Genomic DNA, 16,454 nt, shown 5'->3' with positions numbered 1-16,454 from the left:
TTAAATGTTGCTTCATATGTATTGGATTATGAAAATTTCAACAGAACTTTTTAATTTTTGAAAATAGTTTACTGGTGCTGCTATTGTCTGTCTATGTTATTAAATGTCACATTGTCTATGCTGCACCTGTAATTCCAAATAGCAAGTGTAATGGTCAATCATTACATATAAGATTGCACCTGTTGAGGAGCAAGGATTAAAATTCTTGTAAATTCTCGTCTCGAAATGTTAGAAGGTGCAAAATCAATAGGTGCCAGAGCTGCTACAATTGCTTCAGCCGGAGCTGCTGTCGGTATTGGAAACGTCCTCAGTTCCTCGATTCATTCCGTGGCGCGAATTCTTGTATGTTATGTCTATGGTTGAGAAAAAGTGTCAGCACTTCCATTAACCTTGTCAAAGCGTACTAAACTTTTGGCCACAAGGAATTTGGTGATCTTAGGCAAATTTCCCTGCGCTAACGTTTTAGAATGATAGTTAACATGTAATTTTTTATAGTGTCTTGGACTCTATCATAATTCTTTATAAACATAAATTTTTTTTAAAATGGTATGCTTAGATTTTTGGATAATACACATAATACCCCCAAATTATTAAAATAATCTACAGTTATTATCACATTTTAATCAATTTATTTTTTCCTAGTACCATCTTTTAAAAGGTATTAATCTTTTTCTTTTTCATGGGGCCAACTGCCTAGGTGGTCCTTAAATGTGAGTTTATGGTGTGGGTCAGATATTGCAAGAGACAGTATGTTGTATTGTACTAGGGTTGCCTTTGTTACAATAAAATTGTTTGTTTTAAGGTTTTGTATTGATAATTCATCATCCAATACTGTGCCCTTCTACTTATTTGAACGATTGGTTAATATTATTATTTTATTTGTAAGGAAGAAAATGTCATTTTACTCATGTTACATTAAATCTCATGATAAACATGAAGCTGATAACCTTTTTCCAGAGAAATTACTTATTTGAAATTTTCTGTTTATATCTTGTGAATTTTAATTAATGTTTATATATCTGTCATTAAAAAATACTTATTCACTCTGCCGCATGACTTGCTTTCCGCCTAAGTGCTATGCATTTCCTAGAGGTTTTTGCAAAACAAATGTCATTTCATATTTATGAATCCTATAACACCATTCATTTTTATTCAAGGTCAAGTTCTCTATAATGAAGTGTTTTCACAGCATTTTGTACTTCTATCAAGGAACTTCTTTCTGATCTTCCCCGCATTATTTAGAAAGGCTTGATATTTTGGCTTCTTATATTGCTTGTGCCAGCTAAAAATGGAATTGGTTTTGCCAAAATCAGCAAGTTTCAACTTGCTTTGATGAAAACAATATAAATCTGTAGTGTTTCTTATATTATAAATTAGATATCTCCGAAACTCTAAAAGAATGTTGCTAGTCCTTTGGTTAAGTTTCAAAATAGCTTCGATATTTTGTCACTGTTTTCTTTTCCAACAAATCATAATGGCTTATGCCATTCCTAGCCTTGACAAAAGTATGTCAACTATAAAAGAGTTCCATATATAATCTATAAAGCATGCCCAATCAGTTGGGACGAGTCTTGGATGATTATGGCCATGGCTCTTTGCGATTGATGAATATTTGAATAGACAGTCTTTTGTTTTTTTTTTCTTCTCAAATAATAAAAGTTATAGTGCAAGTTTTTTTCTTGCTTAATTTAAGTTAATTAGTGTCTATGGGCTAGGGAATGTGAGCTCGATGCAACAGTAAGTTTGCTTTGATGTCGAGGTCATGGGTTCAAAACACCGAAACAACTTCCCCGCATACGGGCGTACAGTTAAAAAAAATGTACGTTTGACCCTACCTAGAGCGTGCAGTAGTGGGAGCCTTGTGCACTGCGATGCCCTTTTTTAGTGTCCATAGGACAGGATTATATATATTTTTTGGTTACTTTTGTGTAAGAAAAATAGTAGATAAAAAAATGAAAGCTATGAGGAGACTTACACATGTGCACAGATGCACAAAAACAGACACACATATACACACCATGCACGTGGCTGTATGCATGGTCATCGTTACACATGCAATGAGTGTTGTAAACCCTTCATCCATTAAAACTCTCTTTCTCACTTGCACTTCTTATTCTCGGCTAATGGCACCACTCTTGTAATTTGTTTGTTTATGATTAGGAATTGGATTATGATGCTTTATTTAGGAGCATAGAGGTGATGATTAGGTAGGGTAGGAAGCTTACATGCGTAGATGAAACCTTCCATACCTCCCCCCAACACTACACATGCAGAGAGAGAAAGAGAAAGGGGGATTAAAGTTGGGAGAGAGTGACGTGATAGGTCGTTTTCCTCCTAATTAAGGTGTGTTGGTGGTCTGTTATGTAGACAGAGATCCATGAGGAGGATCAGGGAGCAAGATTCTGTGTACATGGAATGGATGAGATCCTCCCTGATAGTCTCTTTTGCCTCCCTCCTTACCATCTGTGTAAAAAGTAAAAGCGATCTCACTTGAGCTAATTCATATGAACTAGATAAGAGTAGGTTAGACATGTAGATCTGAAATCTAATTTAAGGGGAAATAGGATGGAGAGAGGTCATACTACACAGGTGCATTCTGGGTGGAGAGCTAAATAAGGGGAATGTATTTCTTGTATATTTACATGTACAAGTTATTTTCGTATATTAGAAGAAAATATAAGGAAGCTAACACTAAATGGGAATTCTTAGTGAATGAGGATCCTTCAAGTTGACTCCAAATAGTTGGGAGAAGGGTTGGTGGTTATGTCTAGATTAAGATAGAGCAGCATTCAGAATTAATATTTTTAAAAAATATAGGGTTTAGCTAGTATTCTTGTAGTAGGATTGGAACCTTGCCCAAAGATGCAAAATTAACAATGGTCTTTTTTAAAAAAGGTATCATGATATCGCGCATTTAAAGTACCTAAGATATATCGTAAGGTTTCATTTGCACATCAAGTCGATATACAAATAATGGTATCGATTGAGTAAATGTTGGTAAAATATGCTATAGGTCATATAAATGGAGTTAAAACCAGTGACTTAACATGTTAAAACCCAGCCTGTCAACTGATTTGGATGCACATAGACTTTGATCATGTTTGATCGTGTCGATTTTCAAATTACAAGTTCTTTTGATTTTAGATTCATAAGACTGAAGCTTTAGAAGTATACTAGCTCAAGTTTTTCTCTTTATGATTGTATGTATGTGCATAGGTGTATATGCATTTATCTGCAAATGCACAAAATTTAATGAACCGTGAATGTTCAGTTGATTTTTTAGGGGTTTAGGTTGAAAAAAAATCAAGAAATGAACCTTCCGTGAAGATGTTGGCTTCCCTTGTCCCTGCCTTAGTTTAACTTTGCTTGAATAGTTGTAGACCTTGAAAATACTCTTGCATTAACACAAATCTTGTGTATGTTGTTCTTTTCATGCTTTCCAAGGCCAAGATGCTGAACAAGATGGATATGGTTTCATATCATTTATGACCCAGATTGATTCAATTTTTTTGACTCAGATTGTAACACTTGTATCAGAACAACTTTTTTTTTTTGCCTAATCAAATTTATACTTTACCACTGATGCTTCTATATTTTGTTTTCATGGAAATCCAGAAACTTTGAGCTGACTTTAATATGTTATTTGATTTTTTTTTTTTTTTTATGATCTTTATCCTAGATTTAAATGGCGGGCTTTGGCACTATGATAAGGTTGCTCCAACATGACCTTGGTATCATGGGTACAAATTATAGAAAAAGCCTTTCCGCAAGCGGGGTAAGGCTGCATACATACCTTTCCTAGGCCTTGCAGTGGCGGGAGCCTCGTGCATGGGGATGCCCTTTTACCTTTATCTTGGATTCAGGATCCGCTTCTCTAGGAATTTTGTCCTACATTACAAATGACTTTCCTCCACTTTATCCCTATTTAATTTCTCTCAACTTTTGTGTTCTTATAACTTATCTGAGTTCACCAAACATTTACCACATCCTCATCTCCACTAAGCTTATCATATTTCTCATGTGTCCGTTTGGATCCAAATGTTTTGAGTCATTGTGAAATTTATTTTGAATTTGATAATCAAACAACTATCTGGAGTCATATTTCTGCTTCAGACTCAAAATTTCATCTCACTGTTCATCCTTCGACATTTGAGAAGCATGCTACAAATTTGTCCTCAATTCCATCTCGGGATCTCAACAACTTACTCAAATTGCTGCTCTCAATATTCTGTTTTTTTTTCTTTAATAGTAGGAGTTTAAATTCTAAGTCAATGACCATCTCGACTTGAGAAGTACCATACAATTTTTTATTTTTTTGATGTCAATCGCTTGGATAGCTACTCCTGTGGCTGTGCCTGCATTTCAAAGCATTTTTTGTATTGATCTGGGCAATTTTCATCTGTTTAATGCCCACTGCACCTTTCATTCTTCACACCTGTGAACACATCTGTGATTGTTGTATTGGTCATAGACTAGAAGTTAATATTTTTTATATATGGCTATTAGAAATAAACTGAGTTGATCTTCGTTGGTGCTACTCTAATTAAGGTCTTTTTCAGTTCAATTTATGTAGTATTCAATGGCTATTCTATTTGTTTTCCTTGACTTATATTTCGATAAGTGTTAATGAAGACATTTTCATCTATGATAGTTGGTATGCCATCAACATCATCTGCACTCTTGGTTATGTGGATAATTCTTGTGAACAATAACATTTTTGGGCTTGTTTCAAATTGATTTCATATAAGACAGACATTACTTGAAAGCCATTTTCGAACTTGAATCTAATGGATAGCAAAAATATCATCCAATTTTGACATAACTTCTATATTATTTATGAACTGAAGCCTAGCTTGATAGTGGAGTCTAGTATAAACGTATATAATTTTGATTTGATCATGGGATTCTAATGCATCCTGATATTCTGTTAGCGTGCATTGTGTTAATGCGTACTGATTTTCATAATGCCAACCTTGAAATCTTGCGTGCATAAAGCATGTGTTGTACTTCATTTTATTGATTATCCTTCTATTAAATTATGAAGAAGAGCTGAGTCATGATATTTGTATAGCAATTGCATGGTGTCATTTTGTCATGTGTCATGGTGTATTGGCCACAACATATTTTGGATCCTTTATTTATTTATTTTGTGTATGCATACTAAATATTAAGACTTTATTGGTTGGCAGATCACAACAGCTAGATAGAAGAATGATGGGGAGAAATGTACAACTAGAGCACCCTCTACTCGATAGTCTTCTTACCCAAGAATAATTTGAGCATGTTGCTCACACACTTGACCTTCTAGGTTTTGCACCGAGTCAATGTTTCGGCCGCTGTATACAGTATACATGAGTACATTTATGTCCATTGGTCCTGGTAAAGTGTACAATAGGCACAAAATTGTAGCAAATGGGGTCTGAGGGAACCCATAATTGATGATATAATGAATATAAGCCAGTGTATGAATTCGATTTTTCTGTGTAAGCTCAGACAACAAGAAACAAAACATTTTTTTCACATCTCAAATATTGTAGAAAATATATTTTATGAAAATTTCAAAATCTTTGTTGGTGGTCTTGAGCATTTGCAATGGAGCAACTATTTCATTATGTTGTTCTATGTATGCTGGCATGAATTCTGTTGTGGTTTGCTGCTGAACTACTGTGGTGGGTTTTGAGACATCACACAAGGATTGAATGGTTATTTGTGGGCGCAAGGGCTCCCAAACAGTAGAGAAAACCAGGATCTGTGTCTTAACTGCTATGAACAAATCGATCGATTTAACTACTTTTTGATGACCCACCATCTTCCCCGGACCTTCCACTCTGTTTTCTAGACTGACTGATCTCACCTCAAAAGAGCTTGTTGAGGATTGATACAAGCCTAGTAAAGGAAGGTTGCCACAATAAAAAGAAGGAAGCACTACCAGTAGCAATAGGAGAAGAAAATCAGAAAATTTTAATAGGGCGATGTTCGAAATCGTGGGTTCGCCTGAGTAGACATGGATCTAGGAACACTCCAGCATGTTCCCGCGCTTGGCCAGTGCATTCTTTCAAAGAGAACAACACATTCTAGCACCATCTAGCAGCTTATTCTTGTCCCAATCATTTGAGTTCGCTGTTGGATTAATGCTAAGGGATGCTAGAACAGGCAAGGAATGTGGGTGGAAAAGTAAGGGAGTCCCTTACTTCTAGGGTTTATCCGTTCGCTGAGCTTCTTGCTACCTGAAATGAAAGAAGAATAGAATGAGGGATTGCTACCACTCAATCTCTTTCTTCCTACCTCCGCTGCTTTACCTTGCTTCCCTTTTTGTCTGATAGAATGGTATTGGACTAGTAACCGGCAGAAAGCACTCCATTCATGTCTATCCCTGATCAAACCTCCCTTTGCTTATGATGTCTTTTTTCGTTCGTTCTCTCCTCAACTTGATTCTTTGGCCACTCTAGCTTTAAAGATAAAGTTCGAAGATGATGAAGATGAAGCTGTCATTAAGACCAGCAAGCGACGAACTCCAGCGCATGCATGCCACGTTTTGTGAACAACTATGCCCGAGAATGAATGAATTGTAAATTAGAGCCGAATAAGCCACTGATTGTAGGAGAGCTAATGCGGATCCTTATATTATTCCAGGCTGCGTTTGATTGCAGGATAGAAAACTGCAGCTAGAAAACCAACAGATGGCTTTCCCTAACCTTTGCATCTCTATTTCTTTATCCCTGGGTTAAGGCAAAACTACGTTTGATTGTGCTTGTGAAAGCAAAATCTTTAGCTTGGATGACTGGCGTTGGCTGGAATACGAAGCTCAAGCAAAAGATGTCCGGTGGAATTATGGGATAAACCCCCTCAAATGCATCTATATCCTGCAACTGAACAAGTCCTCACTCTCTTGCTTAGGGAAATTTGGGGTTTTCCTTCGTGGTTCGATGGGTTTGCTGGGGCTCCCAGCGTTGTTTGATTTTAGATTTTGGTGATCGTAGGTGGTTTTGTTGCCGGATGGGTGATGGAGGGCCAACACTGTTATGCAAATTGTATAGGTTTTGCCTTTTGGTGTGTTTTTGCTGGAGGTGAATCGATGCTTATGCTGCGGGAAGTGAAGCTGCGGAGCCAGGGGTCAAGCGGGTAGCGTTAGTTGGTTTAGTTTAGTTTAGTTTGATCTTTTTTGTTTTCTTTCTCAAGTACTTGGTAGAGGAGTAGCTAGATGGTGGCCCCTTGTTTTTGTTTTTGTTTTTGTTTTCCTTCTTTATTTCCCTTCTTCAATTGGTCGGTAAGGGGTTCAAGGCGATCGCTCGCTCTCTCCCTCCTCCCAAATGTATGTGGTGTGCAGGTTTCTTCAGTGCCACTCCAGTGATTGCCATGGTTGGGGCCAAAGCATGGGTATTTTCTCTTTGTGGTTGTTGCTTGGTCTAAGCTTTTATGAGTCGCAGCTCTAGGATGTTGTTGGTGGCTAGATTTTGTCATTCCTCAGTTCAGGAGGACTGTTCTTTTCCTCAGTTCGGAGAATCCTCTATTAGATTATTTTCGGCAATTTCTGAACTTTTCTTTGTATATAGAGATGGGTCGGATTCTCCTGTTTTTAGCAGACAGGCCAACCAGCCGAAGGCATTCACTAGCGGAATTCCATCAACATGTATTCTCTTGTTCTAGGACTAATTTAATCTGATCCAATTTCTGTGAACTGACAATCAATTACAATTCATAATGAAAACTCTACTCCAACATAAATTTACTACTATTGCAATCAGTATAATTAACTAATTATAAAAATCCGTTTAACCTCCGTATATCGGTTGGTATATGTGGGTGAAGTGGGCACCCCAAAAAAAGGGAAACATGTGTATTCTTCCAAACGAGCTGCTCCCTCTCCTATGGCTGCAGCCCCTTGGCGCCATTGATCTCGTTATTCTTTTCAGCATCATCATCATCCATGAACCGCTTCCAGAACCAGTGCTGCTTCCACACCCTCTCCGTCATCTCTTCAATGGGCACGTTCTTCGTCTCCGGCAGGAGGAAGAGCACGAAGAGCGACATCACCACCACCCACCCCGAGAAGAAGGCGAAGATGCCGTACTTGAGGTGGCAGAGCATGGACAAGAAGGCCTGCGCGATGACGAAGGTGAAGAGCAGGTTCACACACACCGTTATGCTCTGCCCCGCCGAGCGCGTCTCCAAGGGGAACGTCTCGCTGGGGATGAGCCACCCCAGCGGCCCCCAGGACCACGCAAACGCCGACACGAAGGTGCACACCATCACCACCACGAAAACGGCATATCCATGGCTGAGGTTGTCCGAGTGGTCGGTGACCTTGATGCCAAGGATGACCGAGATCACCACCTGGGATAGGAACATCTGCACTCCGGCCTCCAGGAGCAGCACCCGCCGCCCCACCCGGTCCACCGAGTAGATGGACACGACCGTCGACAGCACGTTGACGGCGCCGGTGATCACCGCGGAGTAGAGCGACGCATCGCTCTTGAAGCCCAGCGTGTTGAAGAGGACCGGCGCGTAGAACATGATGGCGTTGATGCCAGTGAATTGCTGGAAGATCTGGACATTTGTATGCATTGGTTTGTCAGATCACGTAGGATGGTCTCATGCATGAGAAACGAAGGCGTTCGACTTGGTTGCAGGTTTGTAGGTATACCTGGAGGAGGATGGCGATGGTGAGCTGGGGGATGTTGCGGCGCTTGAGGAGATTGCGGAAAGGGTGCTTCACTTGCTGGGCAATGCGGCTGGCCTCAAGGATCTCATTGAACTCGGGCTCGATGTTGTCGGTGCCGCGGATCTTCCGGAGAACCGCCTTGCCTTCCTCCAGGCGGCCGCGCTCGATGAGACTGTTAGGGGTGTCGACCACAAAGAGTGCGCCGACTGTCAGGAGGACGGCCGGTATGCCGGCGAGCGAGAGAGACAGCCTCCATCCCCATGGGTGGATTCTGAGTCACAAGACAAGCTAGAATCAGGAAACTGGCCATATGATGCATTGCATCTTTAGCGAGTGATGAAACTAGTATTCGTAAAGGGAAGAAATTAAGATTTGGGTGTGGGAAATACTTGGAAGTTCCGTAGTTGACAAGGTTGGCAAAGAGGATGCCGATGGTGACATTGAGCTGAAACAGGATGTTGAGACCCCCACGGATTCTGGTGGGTGCAATCTCCGAGAGGAATAGAGGCACTGCCTGCAGAGTAAGGAACAGAATGCCCAAGTTTAAAACAGGAAGCAGAAACAGAAAAGAATGCCCCACATTGAGCAGCTCTGTTCTTTTTCTTTTTTTTTTTGAGATTGAGCTTAATTAAGTTTCAGAGCTGGTAAACAAGTTTAAGCTTGAGACCTACCAGTTTATATTTTAGTTACCTGGACCAAGGTCAACATAAAGTTAAGTTCTGTTTCCAGGTATTTGATCCAATAACTCGAAGTTGATTTAAGTCATCGGGAAGCAAATAGAAAAACCGAATTACTTTTGAAAAGAATGAAGACGAAAGAATTATACCAATCTGAGATCCTATTTATCTAAATACTACCAAGATCAAGCCCACAGCAAAACAGCACAAAGTTTTCACACATGCCCCGACTAAAAATCGCTTGCAAATTCTAGTAGAGTAGGCCCTAAACCATCACCAAAATGCGGTAGGCCCTAAAGGACAAGGACAGTCTACACATTGCCCAAAAATGACTCCAAATTAGATATGAGCCATGGTCACTAGATTTCCAAACCCTCATATTGGTGTTCTCTAGTTTGTATCACTAATGTCTAGATGGAGTATTGAGGTATATAGAGCTTGACCCCAGGCACCCCTTTTGCACCATAAAGTGTTGTACCATGTTGGATAGCGGCCATATCATTCATTTTGAAGACATGCGATTCTCACACATCCGGGGCATTCGTCTATGAAATAAACGATGTAATAGCTATCTAAAATAGCACAGCCATGCAAAAGATGTACGATAGAGAATTCGAACTCTATAAATCTTACTTCAAATAGCAAAATAAGTTAGCATATGAACACACATATGCACTCGCACACACATAAGCTAAAAGAAGGTGCTTTCATACTTGAAAATATACAGCTTGGCCTTCTAGTTTTATTTATTTATTTATTTATTTGAACATCCATGATTCATAGAATTGGTTAAAGAAATATCTATTCAGGTTTAAACAGAGGATTTCCTCTCAAAAGAAATGGATGCAGCCGGTAGGCTGTAAGTACTTTACTATAAAGGTGTCAAATCATGGATATGAAGCCAGCATAGAAAATGATGGCTAAAGAGATGGACAATTAGTCATGACAACATTGTTTCTGACTTTTGGAAAGCAAATACCTATGGAATATCATTCTGAGGACAAAAAAAATTCTAGATCTTTAATTTTTATTGACCATGCCTACCTTGCTCAAAGACAAATCAAAAAAAGGTCTAAAGAAATGGTGACCGGACAAGGCCAAGCAAAAATAAAACCAGCCTGAAACAGGTTTCCACGTTTCGTCACGGCTAAACGATTCAAACGAATAAAGCTATGGAAAAATAAGCCTCATGCCTTGTTCCTTTTTATGCAAGAACAAAGACAGTCATATTTTATGATATACTGTTCCTTTCCTCTCGGAAATTTGATTCTCTCTGTCTAGCGTCCGTCGTGACCAAACCGGCCATCAACGTGCACTGGTCAGAGACGGTGCCCAACTTTCGTCGCCTTTGCCCCTTCTTTTTATTTATACAATTTTAGAATGCTTTAAGAGTATTTTAATGCATGTCACAGCCCTCAATCTCAAAGTGTCATGTTCTGAAGTTAAATTAATCATATAATCTTTTATTTAAACGTCTTGGGTAAAAGATTTCTATACTTGCAGTACAAGAATTATGCAGTTTGGTAGACCATTCAGTGTGATATGATTCAATATTTGTTAATTATTGACTAGAGCAACTATACTTTCGGAGCTACTATACTAAACCATTTCCCCGTTTAATTTAGTAAATAAATTGTGCTTCCATGGATTTTTTTAGCATATATTATGGTTTCTTCAACTTTAAGCTGAAAATGGTTCAAATTTAGGAGTTAAATATACTAAGAATTAACTGGGTAATTTGCAGTGAACTAACCTGATTAGCAAATCCTACACCACAACCAAGAAGAATCCTGCCAACTATAAGCATGCCAAGGTTTTGGGCGGCTCCATTGAAGATGACTCCGATGATGAAGAAGATGCCGGCGATGAGCATTGTCAGCCTCCGGCCAAGGCGGCGAGTAGTGTAGGAGGCAAAGAAGGTGGCAGTGAGGCCAGCCAGATAGAGGGAGGAGGTGAACAATTGGAGGCCTTGATTGTCATACTTGCAGTAGTTGCTGTCCAGCCCTGGCTCATTCTTTTTTCGATACACCTTAGGAAAGAATTTAAGCAAAAAATCGTTCATCGATGTCACACCACCTGTCAACAGAGATTAAATATTTCAATGAGTTGAAAATTCTAGCATGGCTAAGGTGATTTCTCTATAGTAATCATCTTCTTTGAAATGGCCGACCAATATCTTAATGTGACAGCACATTTAGAAACCTTTTCTTGTACCAGTGGGGCATTGCCATAACCTTTTTTTTTTTCTTTTTTTGATTAATAACTTTTTTCTTATGCTAACATGGGCTCTTTTTGGTAGATCTATTACATTTCTTTGGTTCCCTGTAAGTCTTTAAGAATGTAACCATTCTTTAGCTTTACCTACAAAAAGAGATTTTAGAGTAAGTAGGTAGGAGGCGTTTAGGTAAAATATACTACAACGAGTTGTCTGGTTAATAGAACAGAATCTTAAATTTTACTGGCTAATATTTTATTATAATTAATATTTTCAAGGTATTTTGTTTTAAAACATCTATTTTATCTCTTCAAACATAGGCTCAAGAAAAATCCAAATGAAAGAAAAATCATAAATTTAAGCTTTTTTTTGTTAAAAAGATAAATGTCAGCTTCAATTTGACAAAGTTTGGGTGAAGGTCGATATCAAAGTAGAAGATAAAGAGGGCGAGAAGGGACATCCAAGCACCTTGTACTATGGTATTATAAGAAATCATCACTTTTTTTAATAAGACAAAAGAATTAAAAAAAAATTCTTGTCTGTTCGGTTATATGTTTTCACCTATTAAGCAACTTGGCCTTCTACATGGATAATTAATTTCTTAAGAACAATAGGTTGGGAAGTCACTATCCTAGTTTCGAAGATAAAAACCTTTTCTAACTAATATCTCTTGCAATATTGTATGGTTTCACTAATAACTACAACGGGTTAGGCTTACCTAACTCTTTCCTTTGAGTGAGAGAGAGAGAGAGAGAGAGAGAGAGAGAGAGAGAGAGAGAGAGAGAGAGAGAGAGAGACCTCTAACAGTTTGACGGGTCAGATATATCAAACATTGCTTATAAACTTTTCCTTCACTTAAATCCTTTAAAACATATTCCATGCTTTGGATATACTTTTATGAATAATTAATAACTTTTAGGGTTTTTTTTAATAAGGCAACAAAATTGAGGCTTGCATCCCTTCTATAAAAAAAAGGAAAAAAGTTGATGCCTTTTTATGACGCTCTCCCCCTGTGCTTGACTATAATATAACCTGGTTTTGTTAAGCCGGTGTTCCACCGAATTTGATATGTATTAATTTCCCCAACTCGAGTCTGCAACTGGGACGTATAGCTGAAGAAGGTCTTCAGTTAATTATTCCTAAAACAAGTTCTCGATAAAAATATACGTTGGAAAATAGCAAAAAATTTCCCAGAAAACTGAAGCAGCAGCTCGTCCTTGACAGCGGGCTGTAAGCTTTCTGAACCAACAAAGCCAGAAGTTTTTATAATTTTTTTAAAGCCTAATTGTTTGGGTAATTATTCAAATCCTTGAGAAAATTAACGTAGAAAAAGACTTGCAAAACAAAGAAAAAGAAATTAAGAGCAGAATATTTTTGAAAAGGCTCCTGCAAGCAAAATTTCAAAATAGTAAAAATAATTAACATAAAAAAGTTAAAAAGAAAATACAATTTTGTTAAGATAATATGAAGACCTCTACGAGCCTACCTCAACATGGAAAGAGGAAAAGATCCATGCTCTACATCCATATTCATGGAAAAGAAAAAATAAGACAAAAGCATCTAACAAGTGTCGACGTCGTCAGCCACTTTTTTTTTTTTCTCCAAAAGCCAAGGAGATTCCAAACCAATTTCATGATGCTGCAAAATTATCTCTAATTAATAATTATATATCCGTAAGAATTAGATGTGAAACCTTCTCACCTGAAACACCAACGTCGTATCCAAACATTAACCCTCCGGTGGCAGCCATGATGCAAGAGACGATGACAATTGGCGTAATCTTCGCCTCAAATTCGGTGCCCGGCGGCGCCGCCACCGAGAACCCTCCGGCCGGCATCGTGAACCAGAGAGAGAAGAAGAAGAAGAAGAAGAAGCTTGGAAGCGATAAGAAGGCTTATCCACAAAAAACTCAGACCAGAAAAGATTTTCTCCTACTCAGAAGCTCAAAAGCCGGCCTCCCAGATCACAAGGGAGGTGGGCTTCGTTTTATAGAGCTCGTGGGGGTGTCCATATATGAATAATGACACCATTGAGATACGTGGGGTCTCGATGGGAGTCCCGGGACGGCTGGGCGGTCAATTAACGGCTCTCAAGTTAGAAAGGTTGCCATATTTCCGAGTTCCTTCCGGTTTACTTTTTTTTTCTCTCTCTCTCTCTCTCTCTCTCTAGCTTGGGGAATCTTGACATTGACTATATAAATATGCAAGAAGATAAACGCCACGTGGGCGTGGAATTTTAAATTTTTAGTTGGTTTCAGACTTGCGTGGCCGATATTATTGGCCAAGAGGTGCTTCTCTCTCGCTCCAATCGACGTGAGGGCTCGCAGGACGACAAAAACCGATGGGGATGCGTAACGGAGCCCAAACGCCGAGCCGTCCACGGATTCATACGCGCTCGGCAATCCTCTCTCTCCGCGTCGGTTTGGAACGGCCGCAAACAAAGTCACGAGAGCCTCATAAAATCTCATCGAGCCGGACTCACATTATTTTATGTACAGCCCAAATCATTAATCAATATGCGTCCGTTTGATACATAACCGGACGAACCGTTCGACCGCAAACAACTCATAAGAGCCCCATAAAATCTCATCGAGCCGGACTCACATTATTTTATGTACAGCCCAAATCATTAAAGAATATGTGTCTGTTTGATGCATAACCAGACGAATCATTTGAAGATGATGTTAATCGATCTCCATCAATCGCTTCAAAGATGTCCTAGCGTCTGGGGACCTGCTGGCACTATTGAACTCTATTTTGGAGCGTTTATCTGAATCCAGTTCCAAGGATGACACTATACCTGACGACAGTATAATTTTAATATTTAAAGTTATGGATAAAATTATGTGTACCATAATTATACACATTGAAATATTTAGACTTTTGAAAGTCGAGTATGATCATTATTTGCTTAAACCAGCCTGTCTCCTGCCGACCTCATCCACCTAGGATATCCATGGCGTGTCTAGCGTGGAAATTGTGGCTTGTGCTGTTTTTTAACACTGGCAGCCGGTGATGCTCTCTCGCTTTCCACATGGTATGGTGCTTGAGAATGGTAAAAGAGAAAAGAAGAGGCATTAAGTAATACAATTCTCATGAAAAAAAAACTCTCAAATATTATTGTAGTTGGTCAGAGAGACTTTTGCCGCACGTGGGGCCCAGCCAAAGATACCGGGAAAGAGGGATCGTGCTGACGATAACAATTCTGGGCGCCAGCGGGAGCACGCCAGGGAAAGTGGGACAAGTCTTTTACTTTTCTCTGGATAACGATGTTGGCCGACTAATATTCTTCGAGTTCGACTATTGGTATTTCCAGCCCCACGTTTTTATGATTCATCCTCAGTTTGAGACAGCAGCCCTCTGTCGAGTGGCTTCGGCCGTGTTGAAAACAATTTTCAAATTATATTACAATTACTCATAATTATATATTATATTACTCATAATTATATTACAATTTTCACCCCCTCAATATAGAACCTCCTATCATAAGCATGATTGTGTAGAGGTCTGAGCTAGAGAATTCCTTCAGTTATCTAAGAAAAAGAGAAGGTAGTAAGAAAAATACGAGAAAAATTTGGAAAGGGGAGAAGCTAACTGAACAGTGGAAACTTTCGAAATAGCAAAGCTACTCATTTGTGCATGACCTGATCGCTTTGGCGTTCAAGATATTGGATCTGGAGATTTTATAAAAGCTCGGTCTGTGTAACTTCGAGAGAGGCTTATAGCAGCCTCAATGGCTATCTCAATAAAGACCTTGGCTGCCCATCCATATTGATGCCTTATAAAGGCCCCATAGCACTTGCACAGGGCCTTGTAACACTTACATTACGGTAAGCAAGCAAGCTTGAATCCCCATTTGGTAATTGAATTTAAATTTAGACATGTTTACACCCCATCTAACGCTTGAGAATCATTACATATGTGGCAATCCCAAGATAAAGATTCAAAGGGGAGTTTCAAGCTAAGGAAGGGCTTGAGTCAAGAACTCAAGTCGAATGAGACCAAAAGCTTTAATATTATTTGATCTTACTAAGGAGTTGAATGTTTAAAAAGAAATCAAGACATGGAATTCGATAGGCTGAATTAGGCGGCCATTAGACCGAGTAGCCATTAGAAAGGTTGAATGTAATTGAATGGCCCATGCTAATCAAAAAGGTCATTACCCATTAACTATACCAGAATAATTATGACACAGTACATAGTTATTGGAGGTAGTATGGGACTTGATGTTAACGAATTGTGGCGATTGGGAGAATGGCAACCCTGTTTGTTAGAGTTGTGAAAGAGAGTGGAACCTGATCATGGATCGACACTGGATATGGGTGGTTATCATGCCACTTATTATGTTATGCATGAATGATGGAATCTGACATGAGAGAGGATCCTTCTACCGATCAAACAGCCAGCCATTGTCTTTATCTCTACCTTTAATTGTTTCTCTTCCAGACAGTCAGTTCTTGAATGTCAAGGCACCCAGACCCAAGCAACTATCCCTTTTCTTTATTTTCTTTCCAGCTATCTAATGTCGGTGGCATGGCCGCACATATGTAGGAATCTGCTAGAAGAAAGCCTGCGCCATCCATATCCCTCCAATTGGAGGAATTCTCAATCAAAACCTTCATTTTTTGAACACCTGATGGGATGCTGTTGCCTAGCTATCTTCATATTGCTAAGAAAGAGAATGGATGCTTAAGCATCAGGACTACCAGCGAGTTCATAGATCTCATCGAGGAGCCTTAGAGCTCTCAATTACCTCTAGCTTGAGATCTTCGGTAACTGGACTGGTTCCACTTCTCCTAGAACACCTGGCTATGAAAGCTATGTCTCACCAATGGAGATGATCTATCTACAATCTGGTCCTCCACAAGATTTACCTACCTAGCTTAAGTCCTACTTGGAGG

The 16,454-nt window shown here is 39.2% G+C and overlaps 2 protein-coding genes across 6 annotated transcripts in view; one reads left to right on the top strand and one right to left on the bottom strand.

Annotated features, from left to right (window-relative positions):
• The window catches only part of LOC103715739 (chloride channel protein CLC-d), a 34,205-nt gene extending 28,621 nt beyond the window's left edge, over positions 1-5,584 (top strand). For 3 of the 5 annotated variants that reach the window (XR_605426.3, XM_008803476.3, XM_008803477.3), the window contains exon 23: positions 5,190-5,584. Coding sequence is in view for 3 of the 5 variants with exons in the window: in XM_008803476.3 (XP_008801698.1) it covers positions 5,190-5,274 (85 nt within the window). In the remaining 2 variants the exon portion in view is untranslated. Of the gene's footprint in view, positions 1-232; positions 348-5,189 lie in introns of all 5 variants that reach the window. The other 2 variants (XM_039127372.1, XM_039127373.1) reach the window with 1 other exon arrangement.
• Positions 5,585-7,644: 2,060 nt separating this feature from the next.
• LOC103715741 (sugar transport protein MST4) lies at positions 7,645-13,550 on the bottom strand. Its single transcript, XM_008803478.4, has 5 exons — positions 13,256-13,550; positions 11,093-11,415; positions 9,052-9,176; positions 8,645-8,933; positions 7,645-8,547 (listed from the first exon to the last, which is right to left on the bottom strand). Exons 1-5 carry the CDS (start codon positions 13,389-13,391, stop codon positions 7,867-7,869), a joined length of 1,554 nt encoding a protein of 517 aa, XP_008801700.1. The 5' UTR covers positions 13,392-13,550; the 3' UTR covers positions 7,645-7,866.
• Between the last annotated feature and the right edge of the window lie 2,904 nt (positions 13,551-16,454).

This window comes from Phoenix dactylifera, chromosome 6 (assembly GCF_009389715.1).
Source record: "Phoenix dactylifera cultivar Barhee BC4 chromosome 6, palm_55x_up_171113_PBpolish2nd_filt_p, whole genome shotgun sequence".
In the NCBI taxonomy this organism is placed as follows: Eukaryota; Viridiplantae; Streptophyta; class Magnoliopsida; order Arecales; family Arecaceae; genus Phoenix; species Phoenix dactylifera.
Note: the sequence above shows the minus strand (reverse complement) of the source record. Positions and strands in the feature narration are given on the sequence as shown.

Coding starts and splice junctions, on each gene's coding strand:
- LOC103715741 (XM_008803478.4), bottom strand. CDS start 13,391: ATGCCGGCCGGAGGGTTCTCGGTGGCGGCGCCGCCGGGCACCGAATTT. Junction 11,416..13,255: donor ATACGACGTTGGTGTTTCAG/GTGAGAAGGTTT, acceptor CTCTGTTGACAG/GTGGTGTGACATCGATGAAC. Junction 9,177..11,092: donor GTGTAGGATTTGCTAATCAG/GTTAGTTCACTG, acceptor CTTACTCTGCAG/GCAGTGCCTCTATTCCTCTC.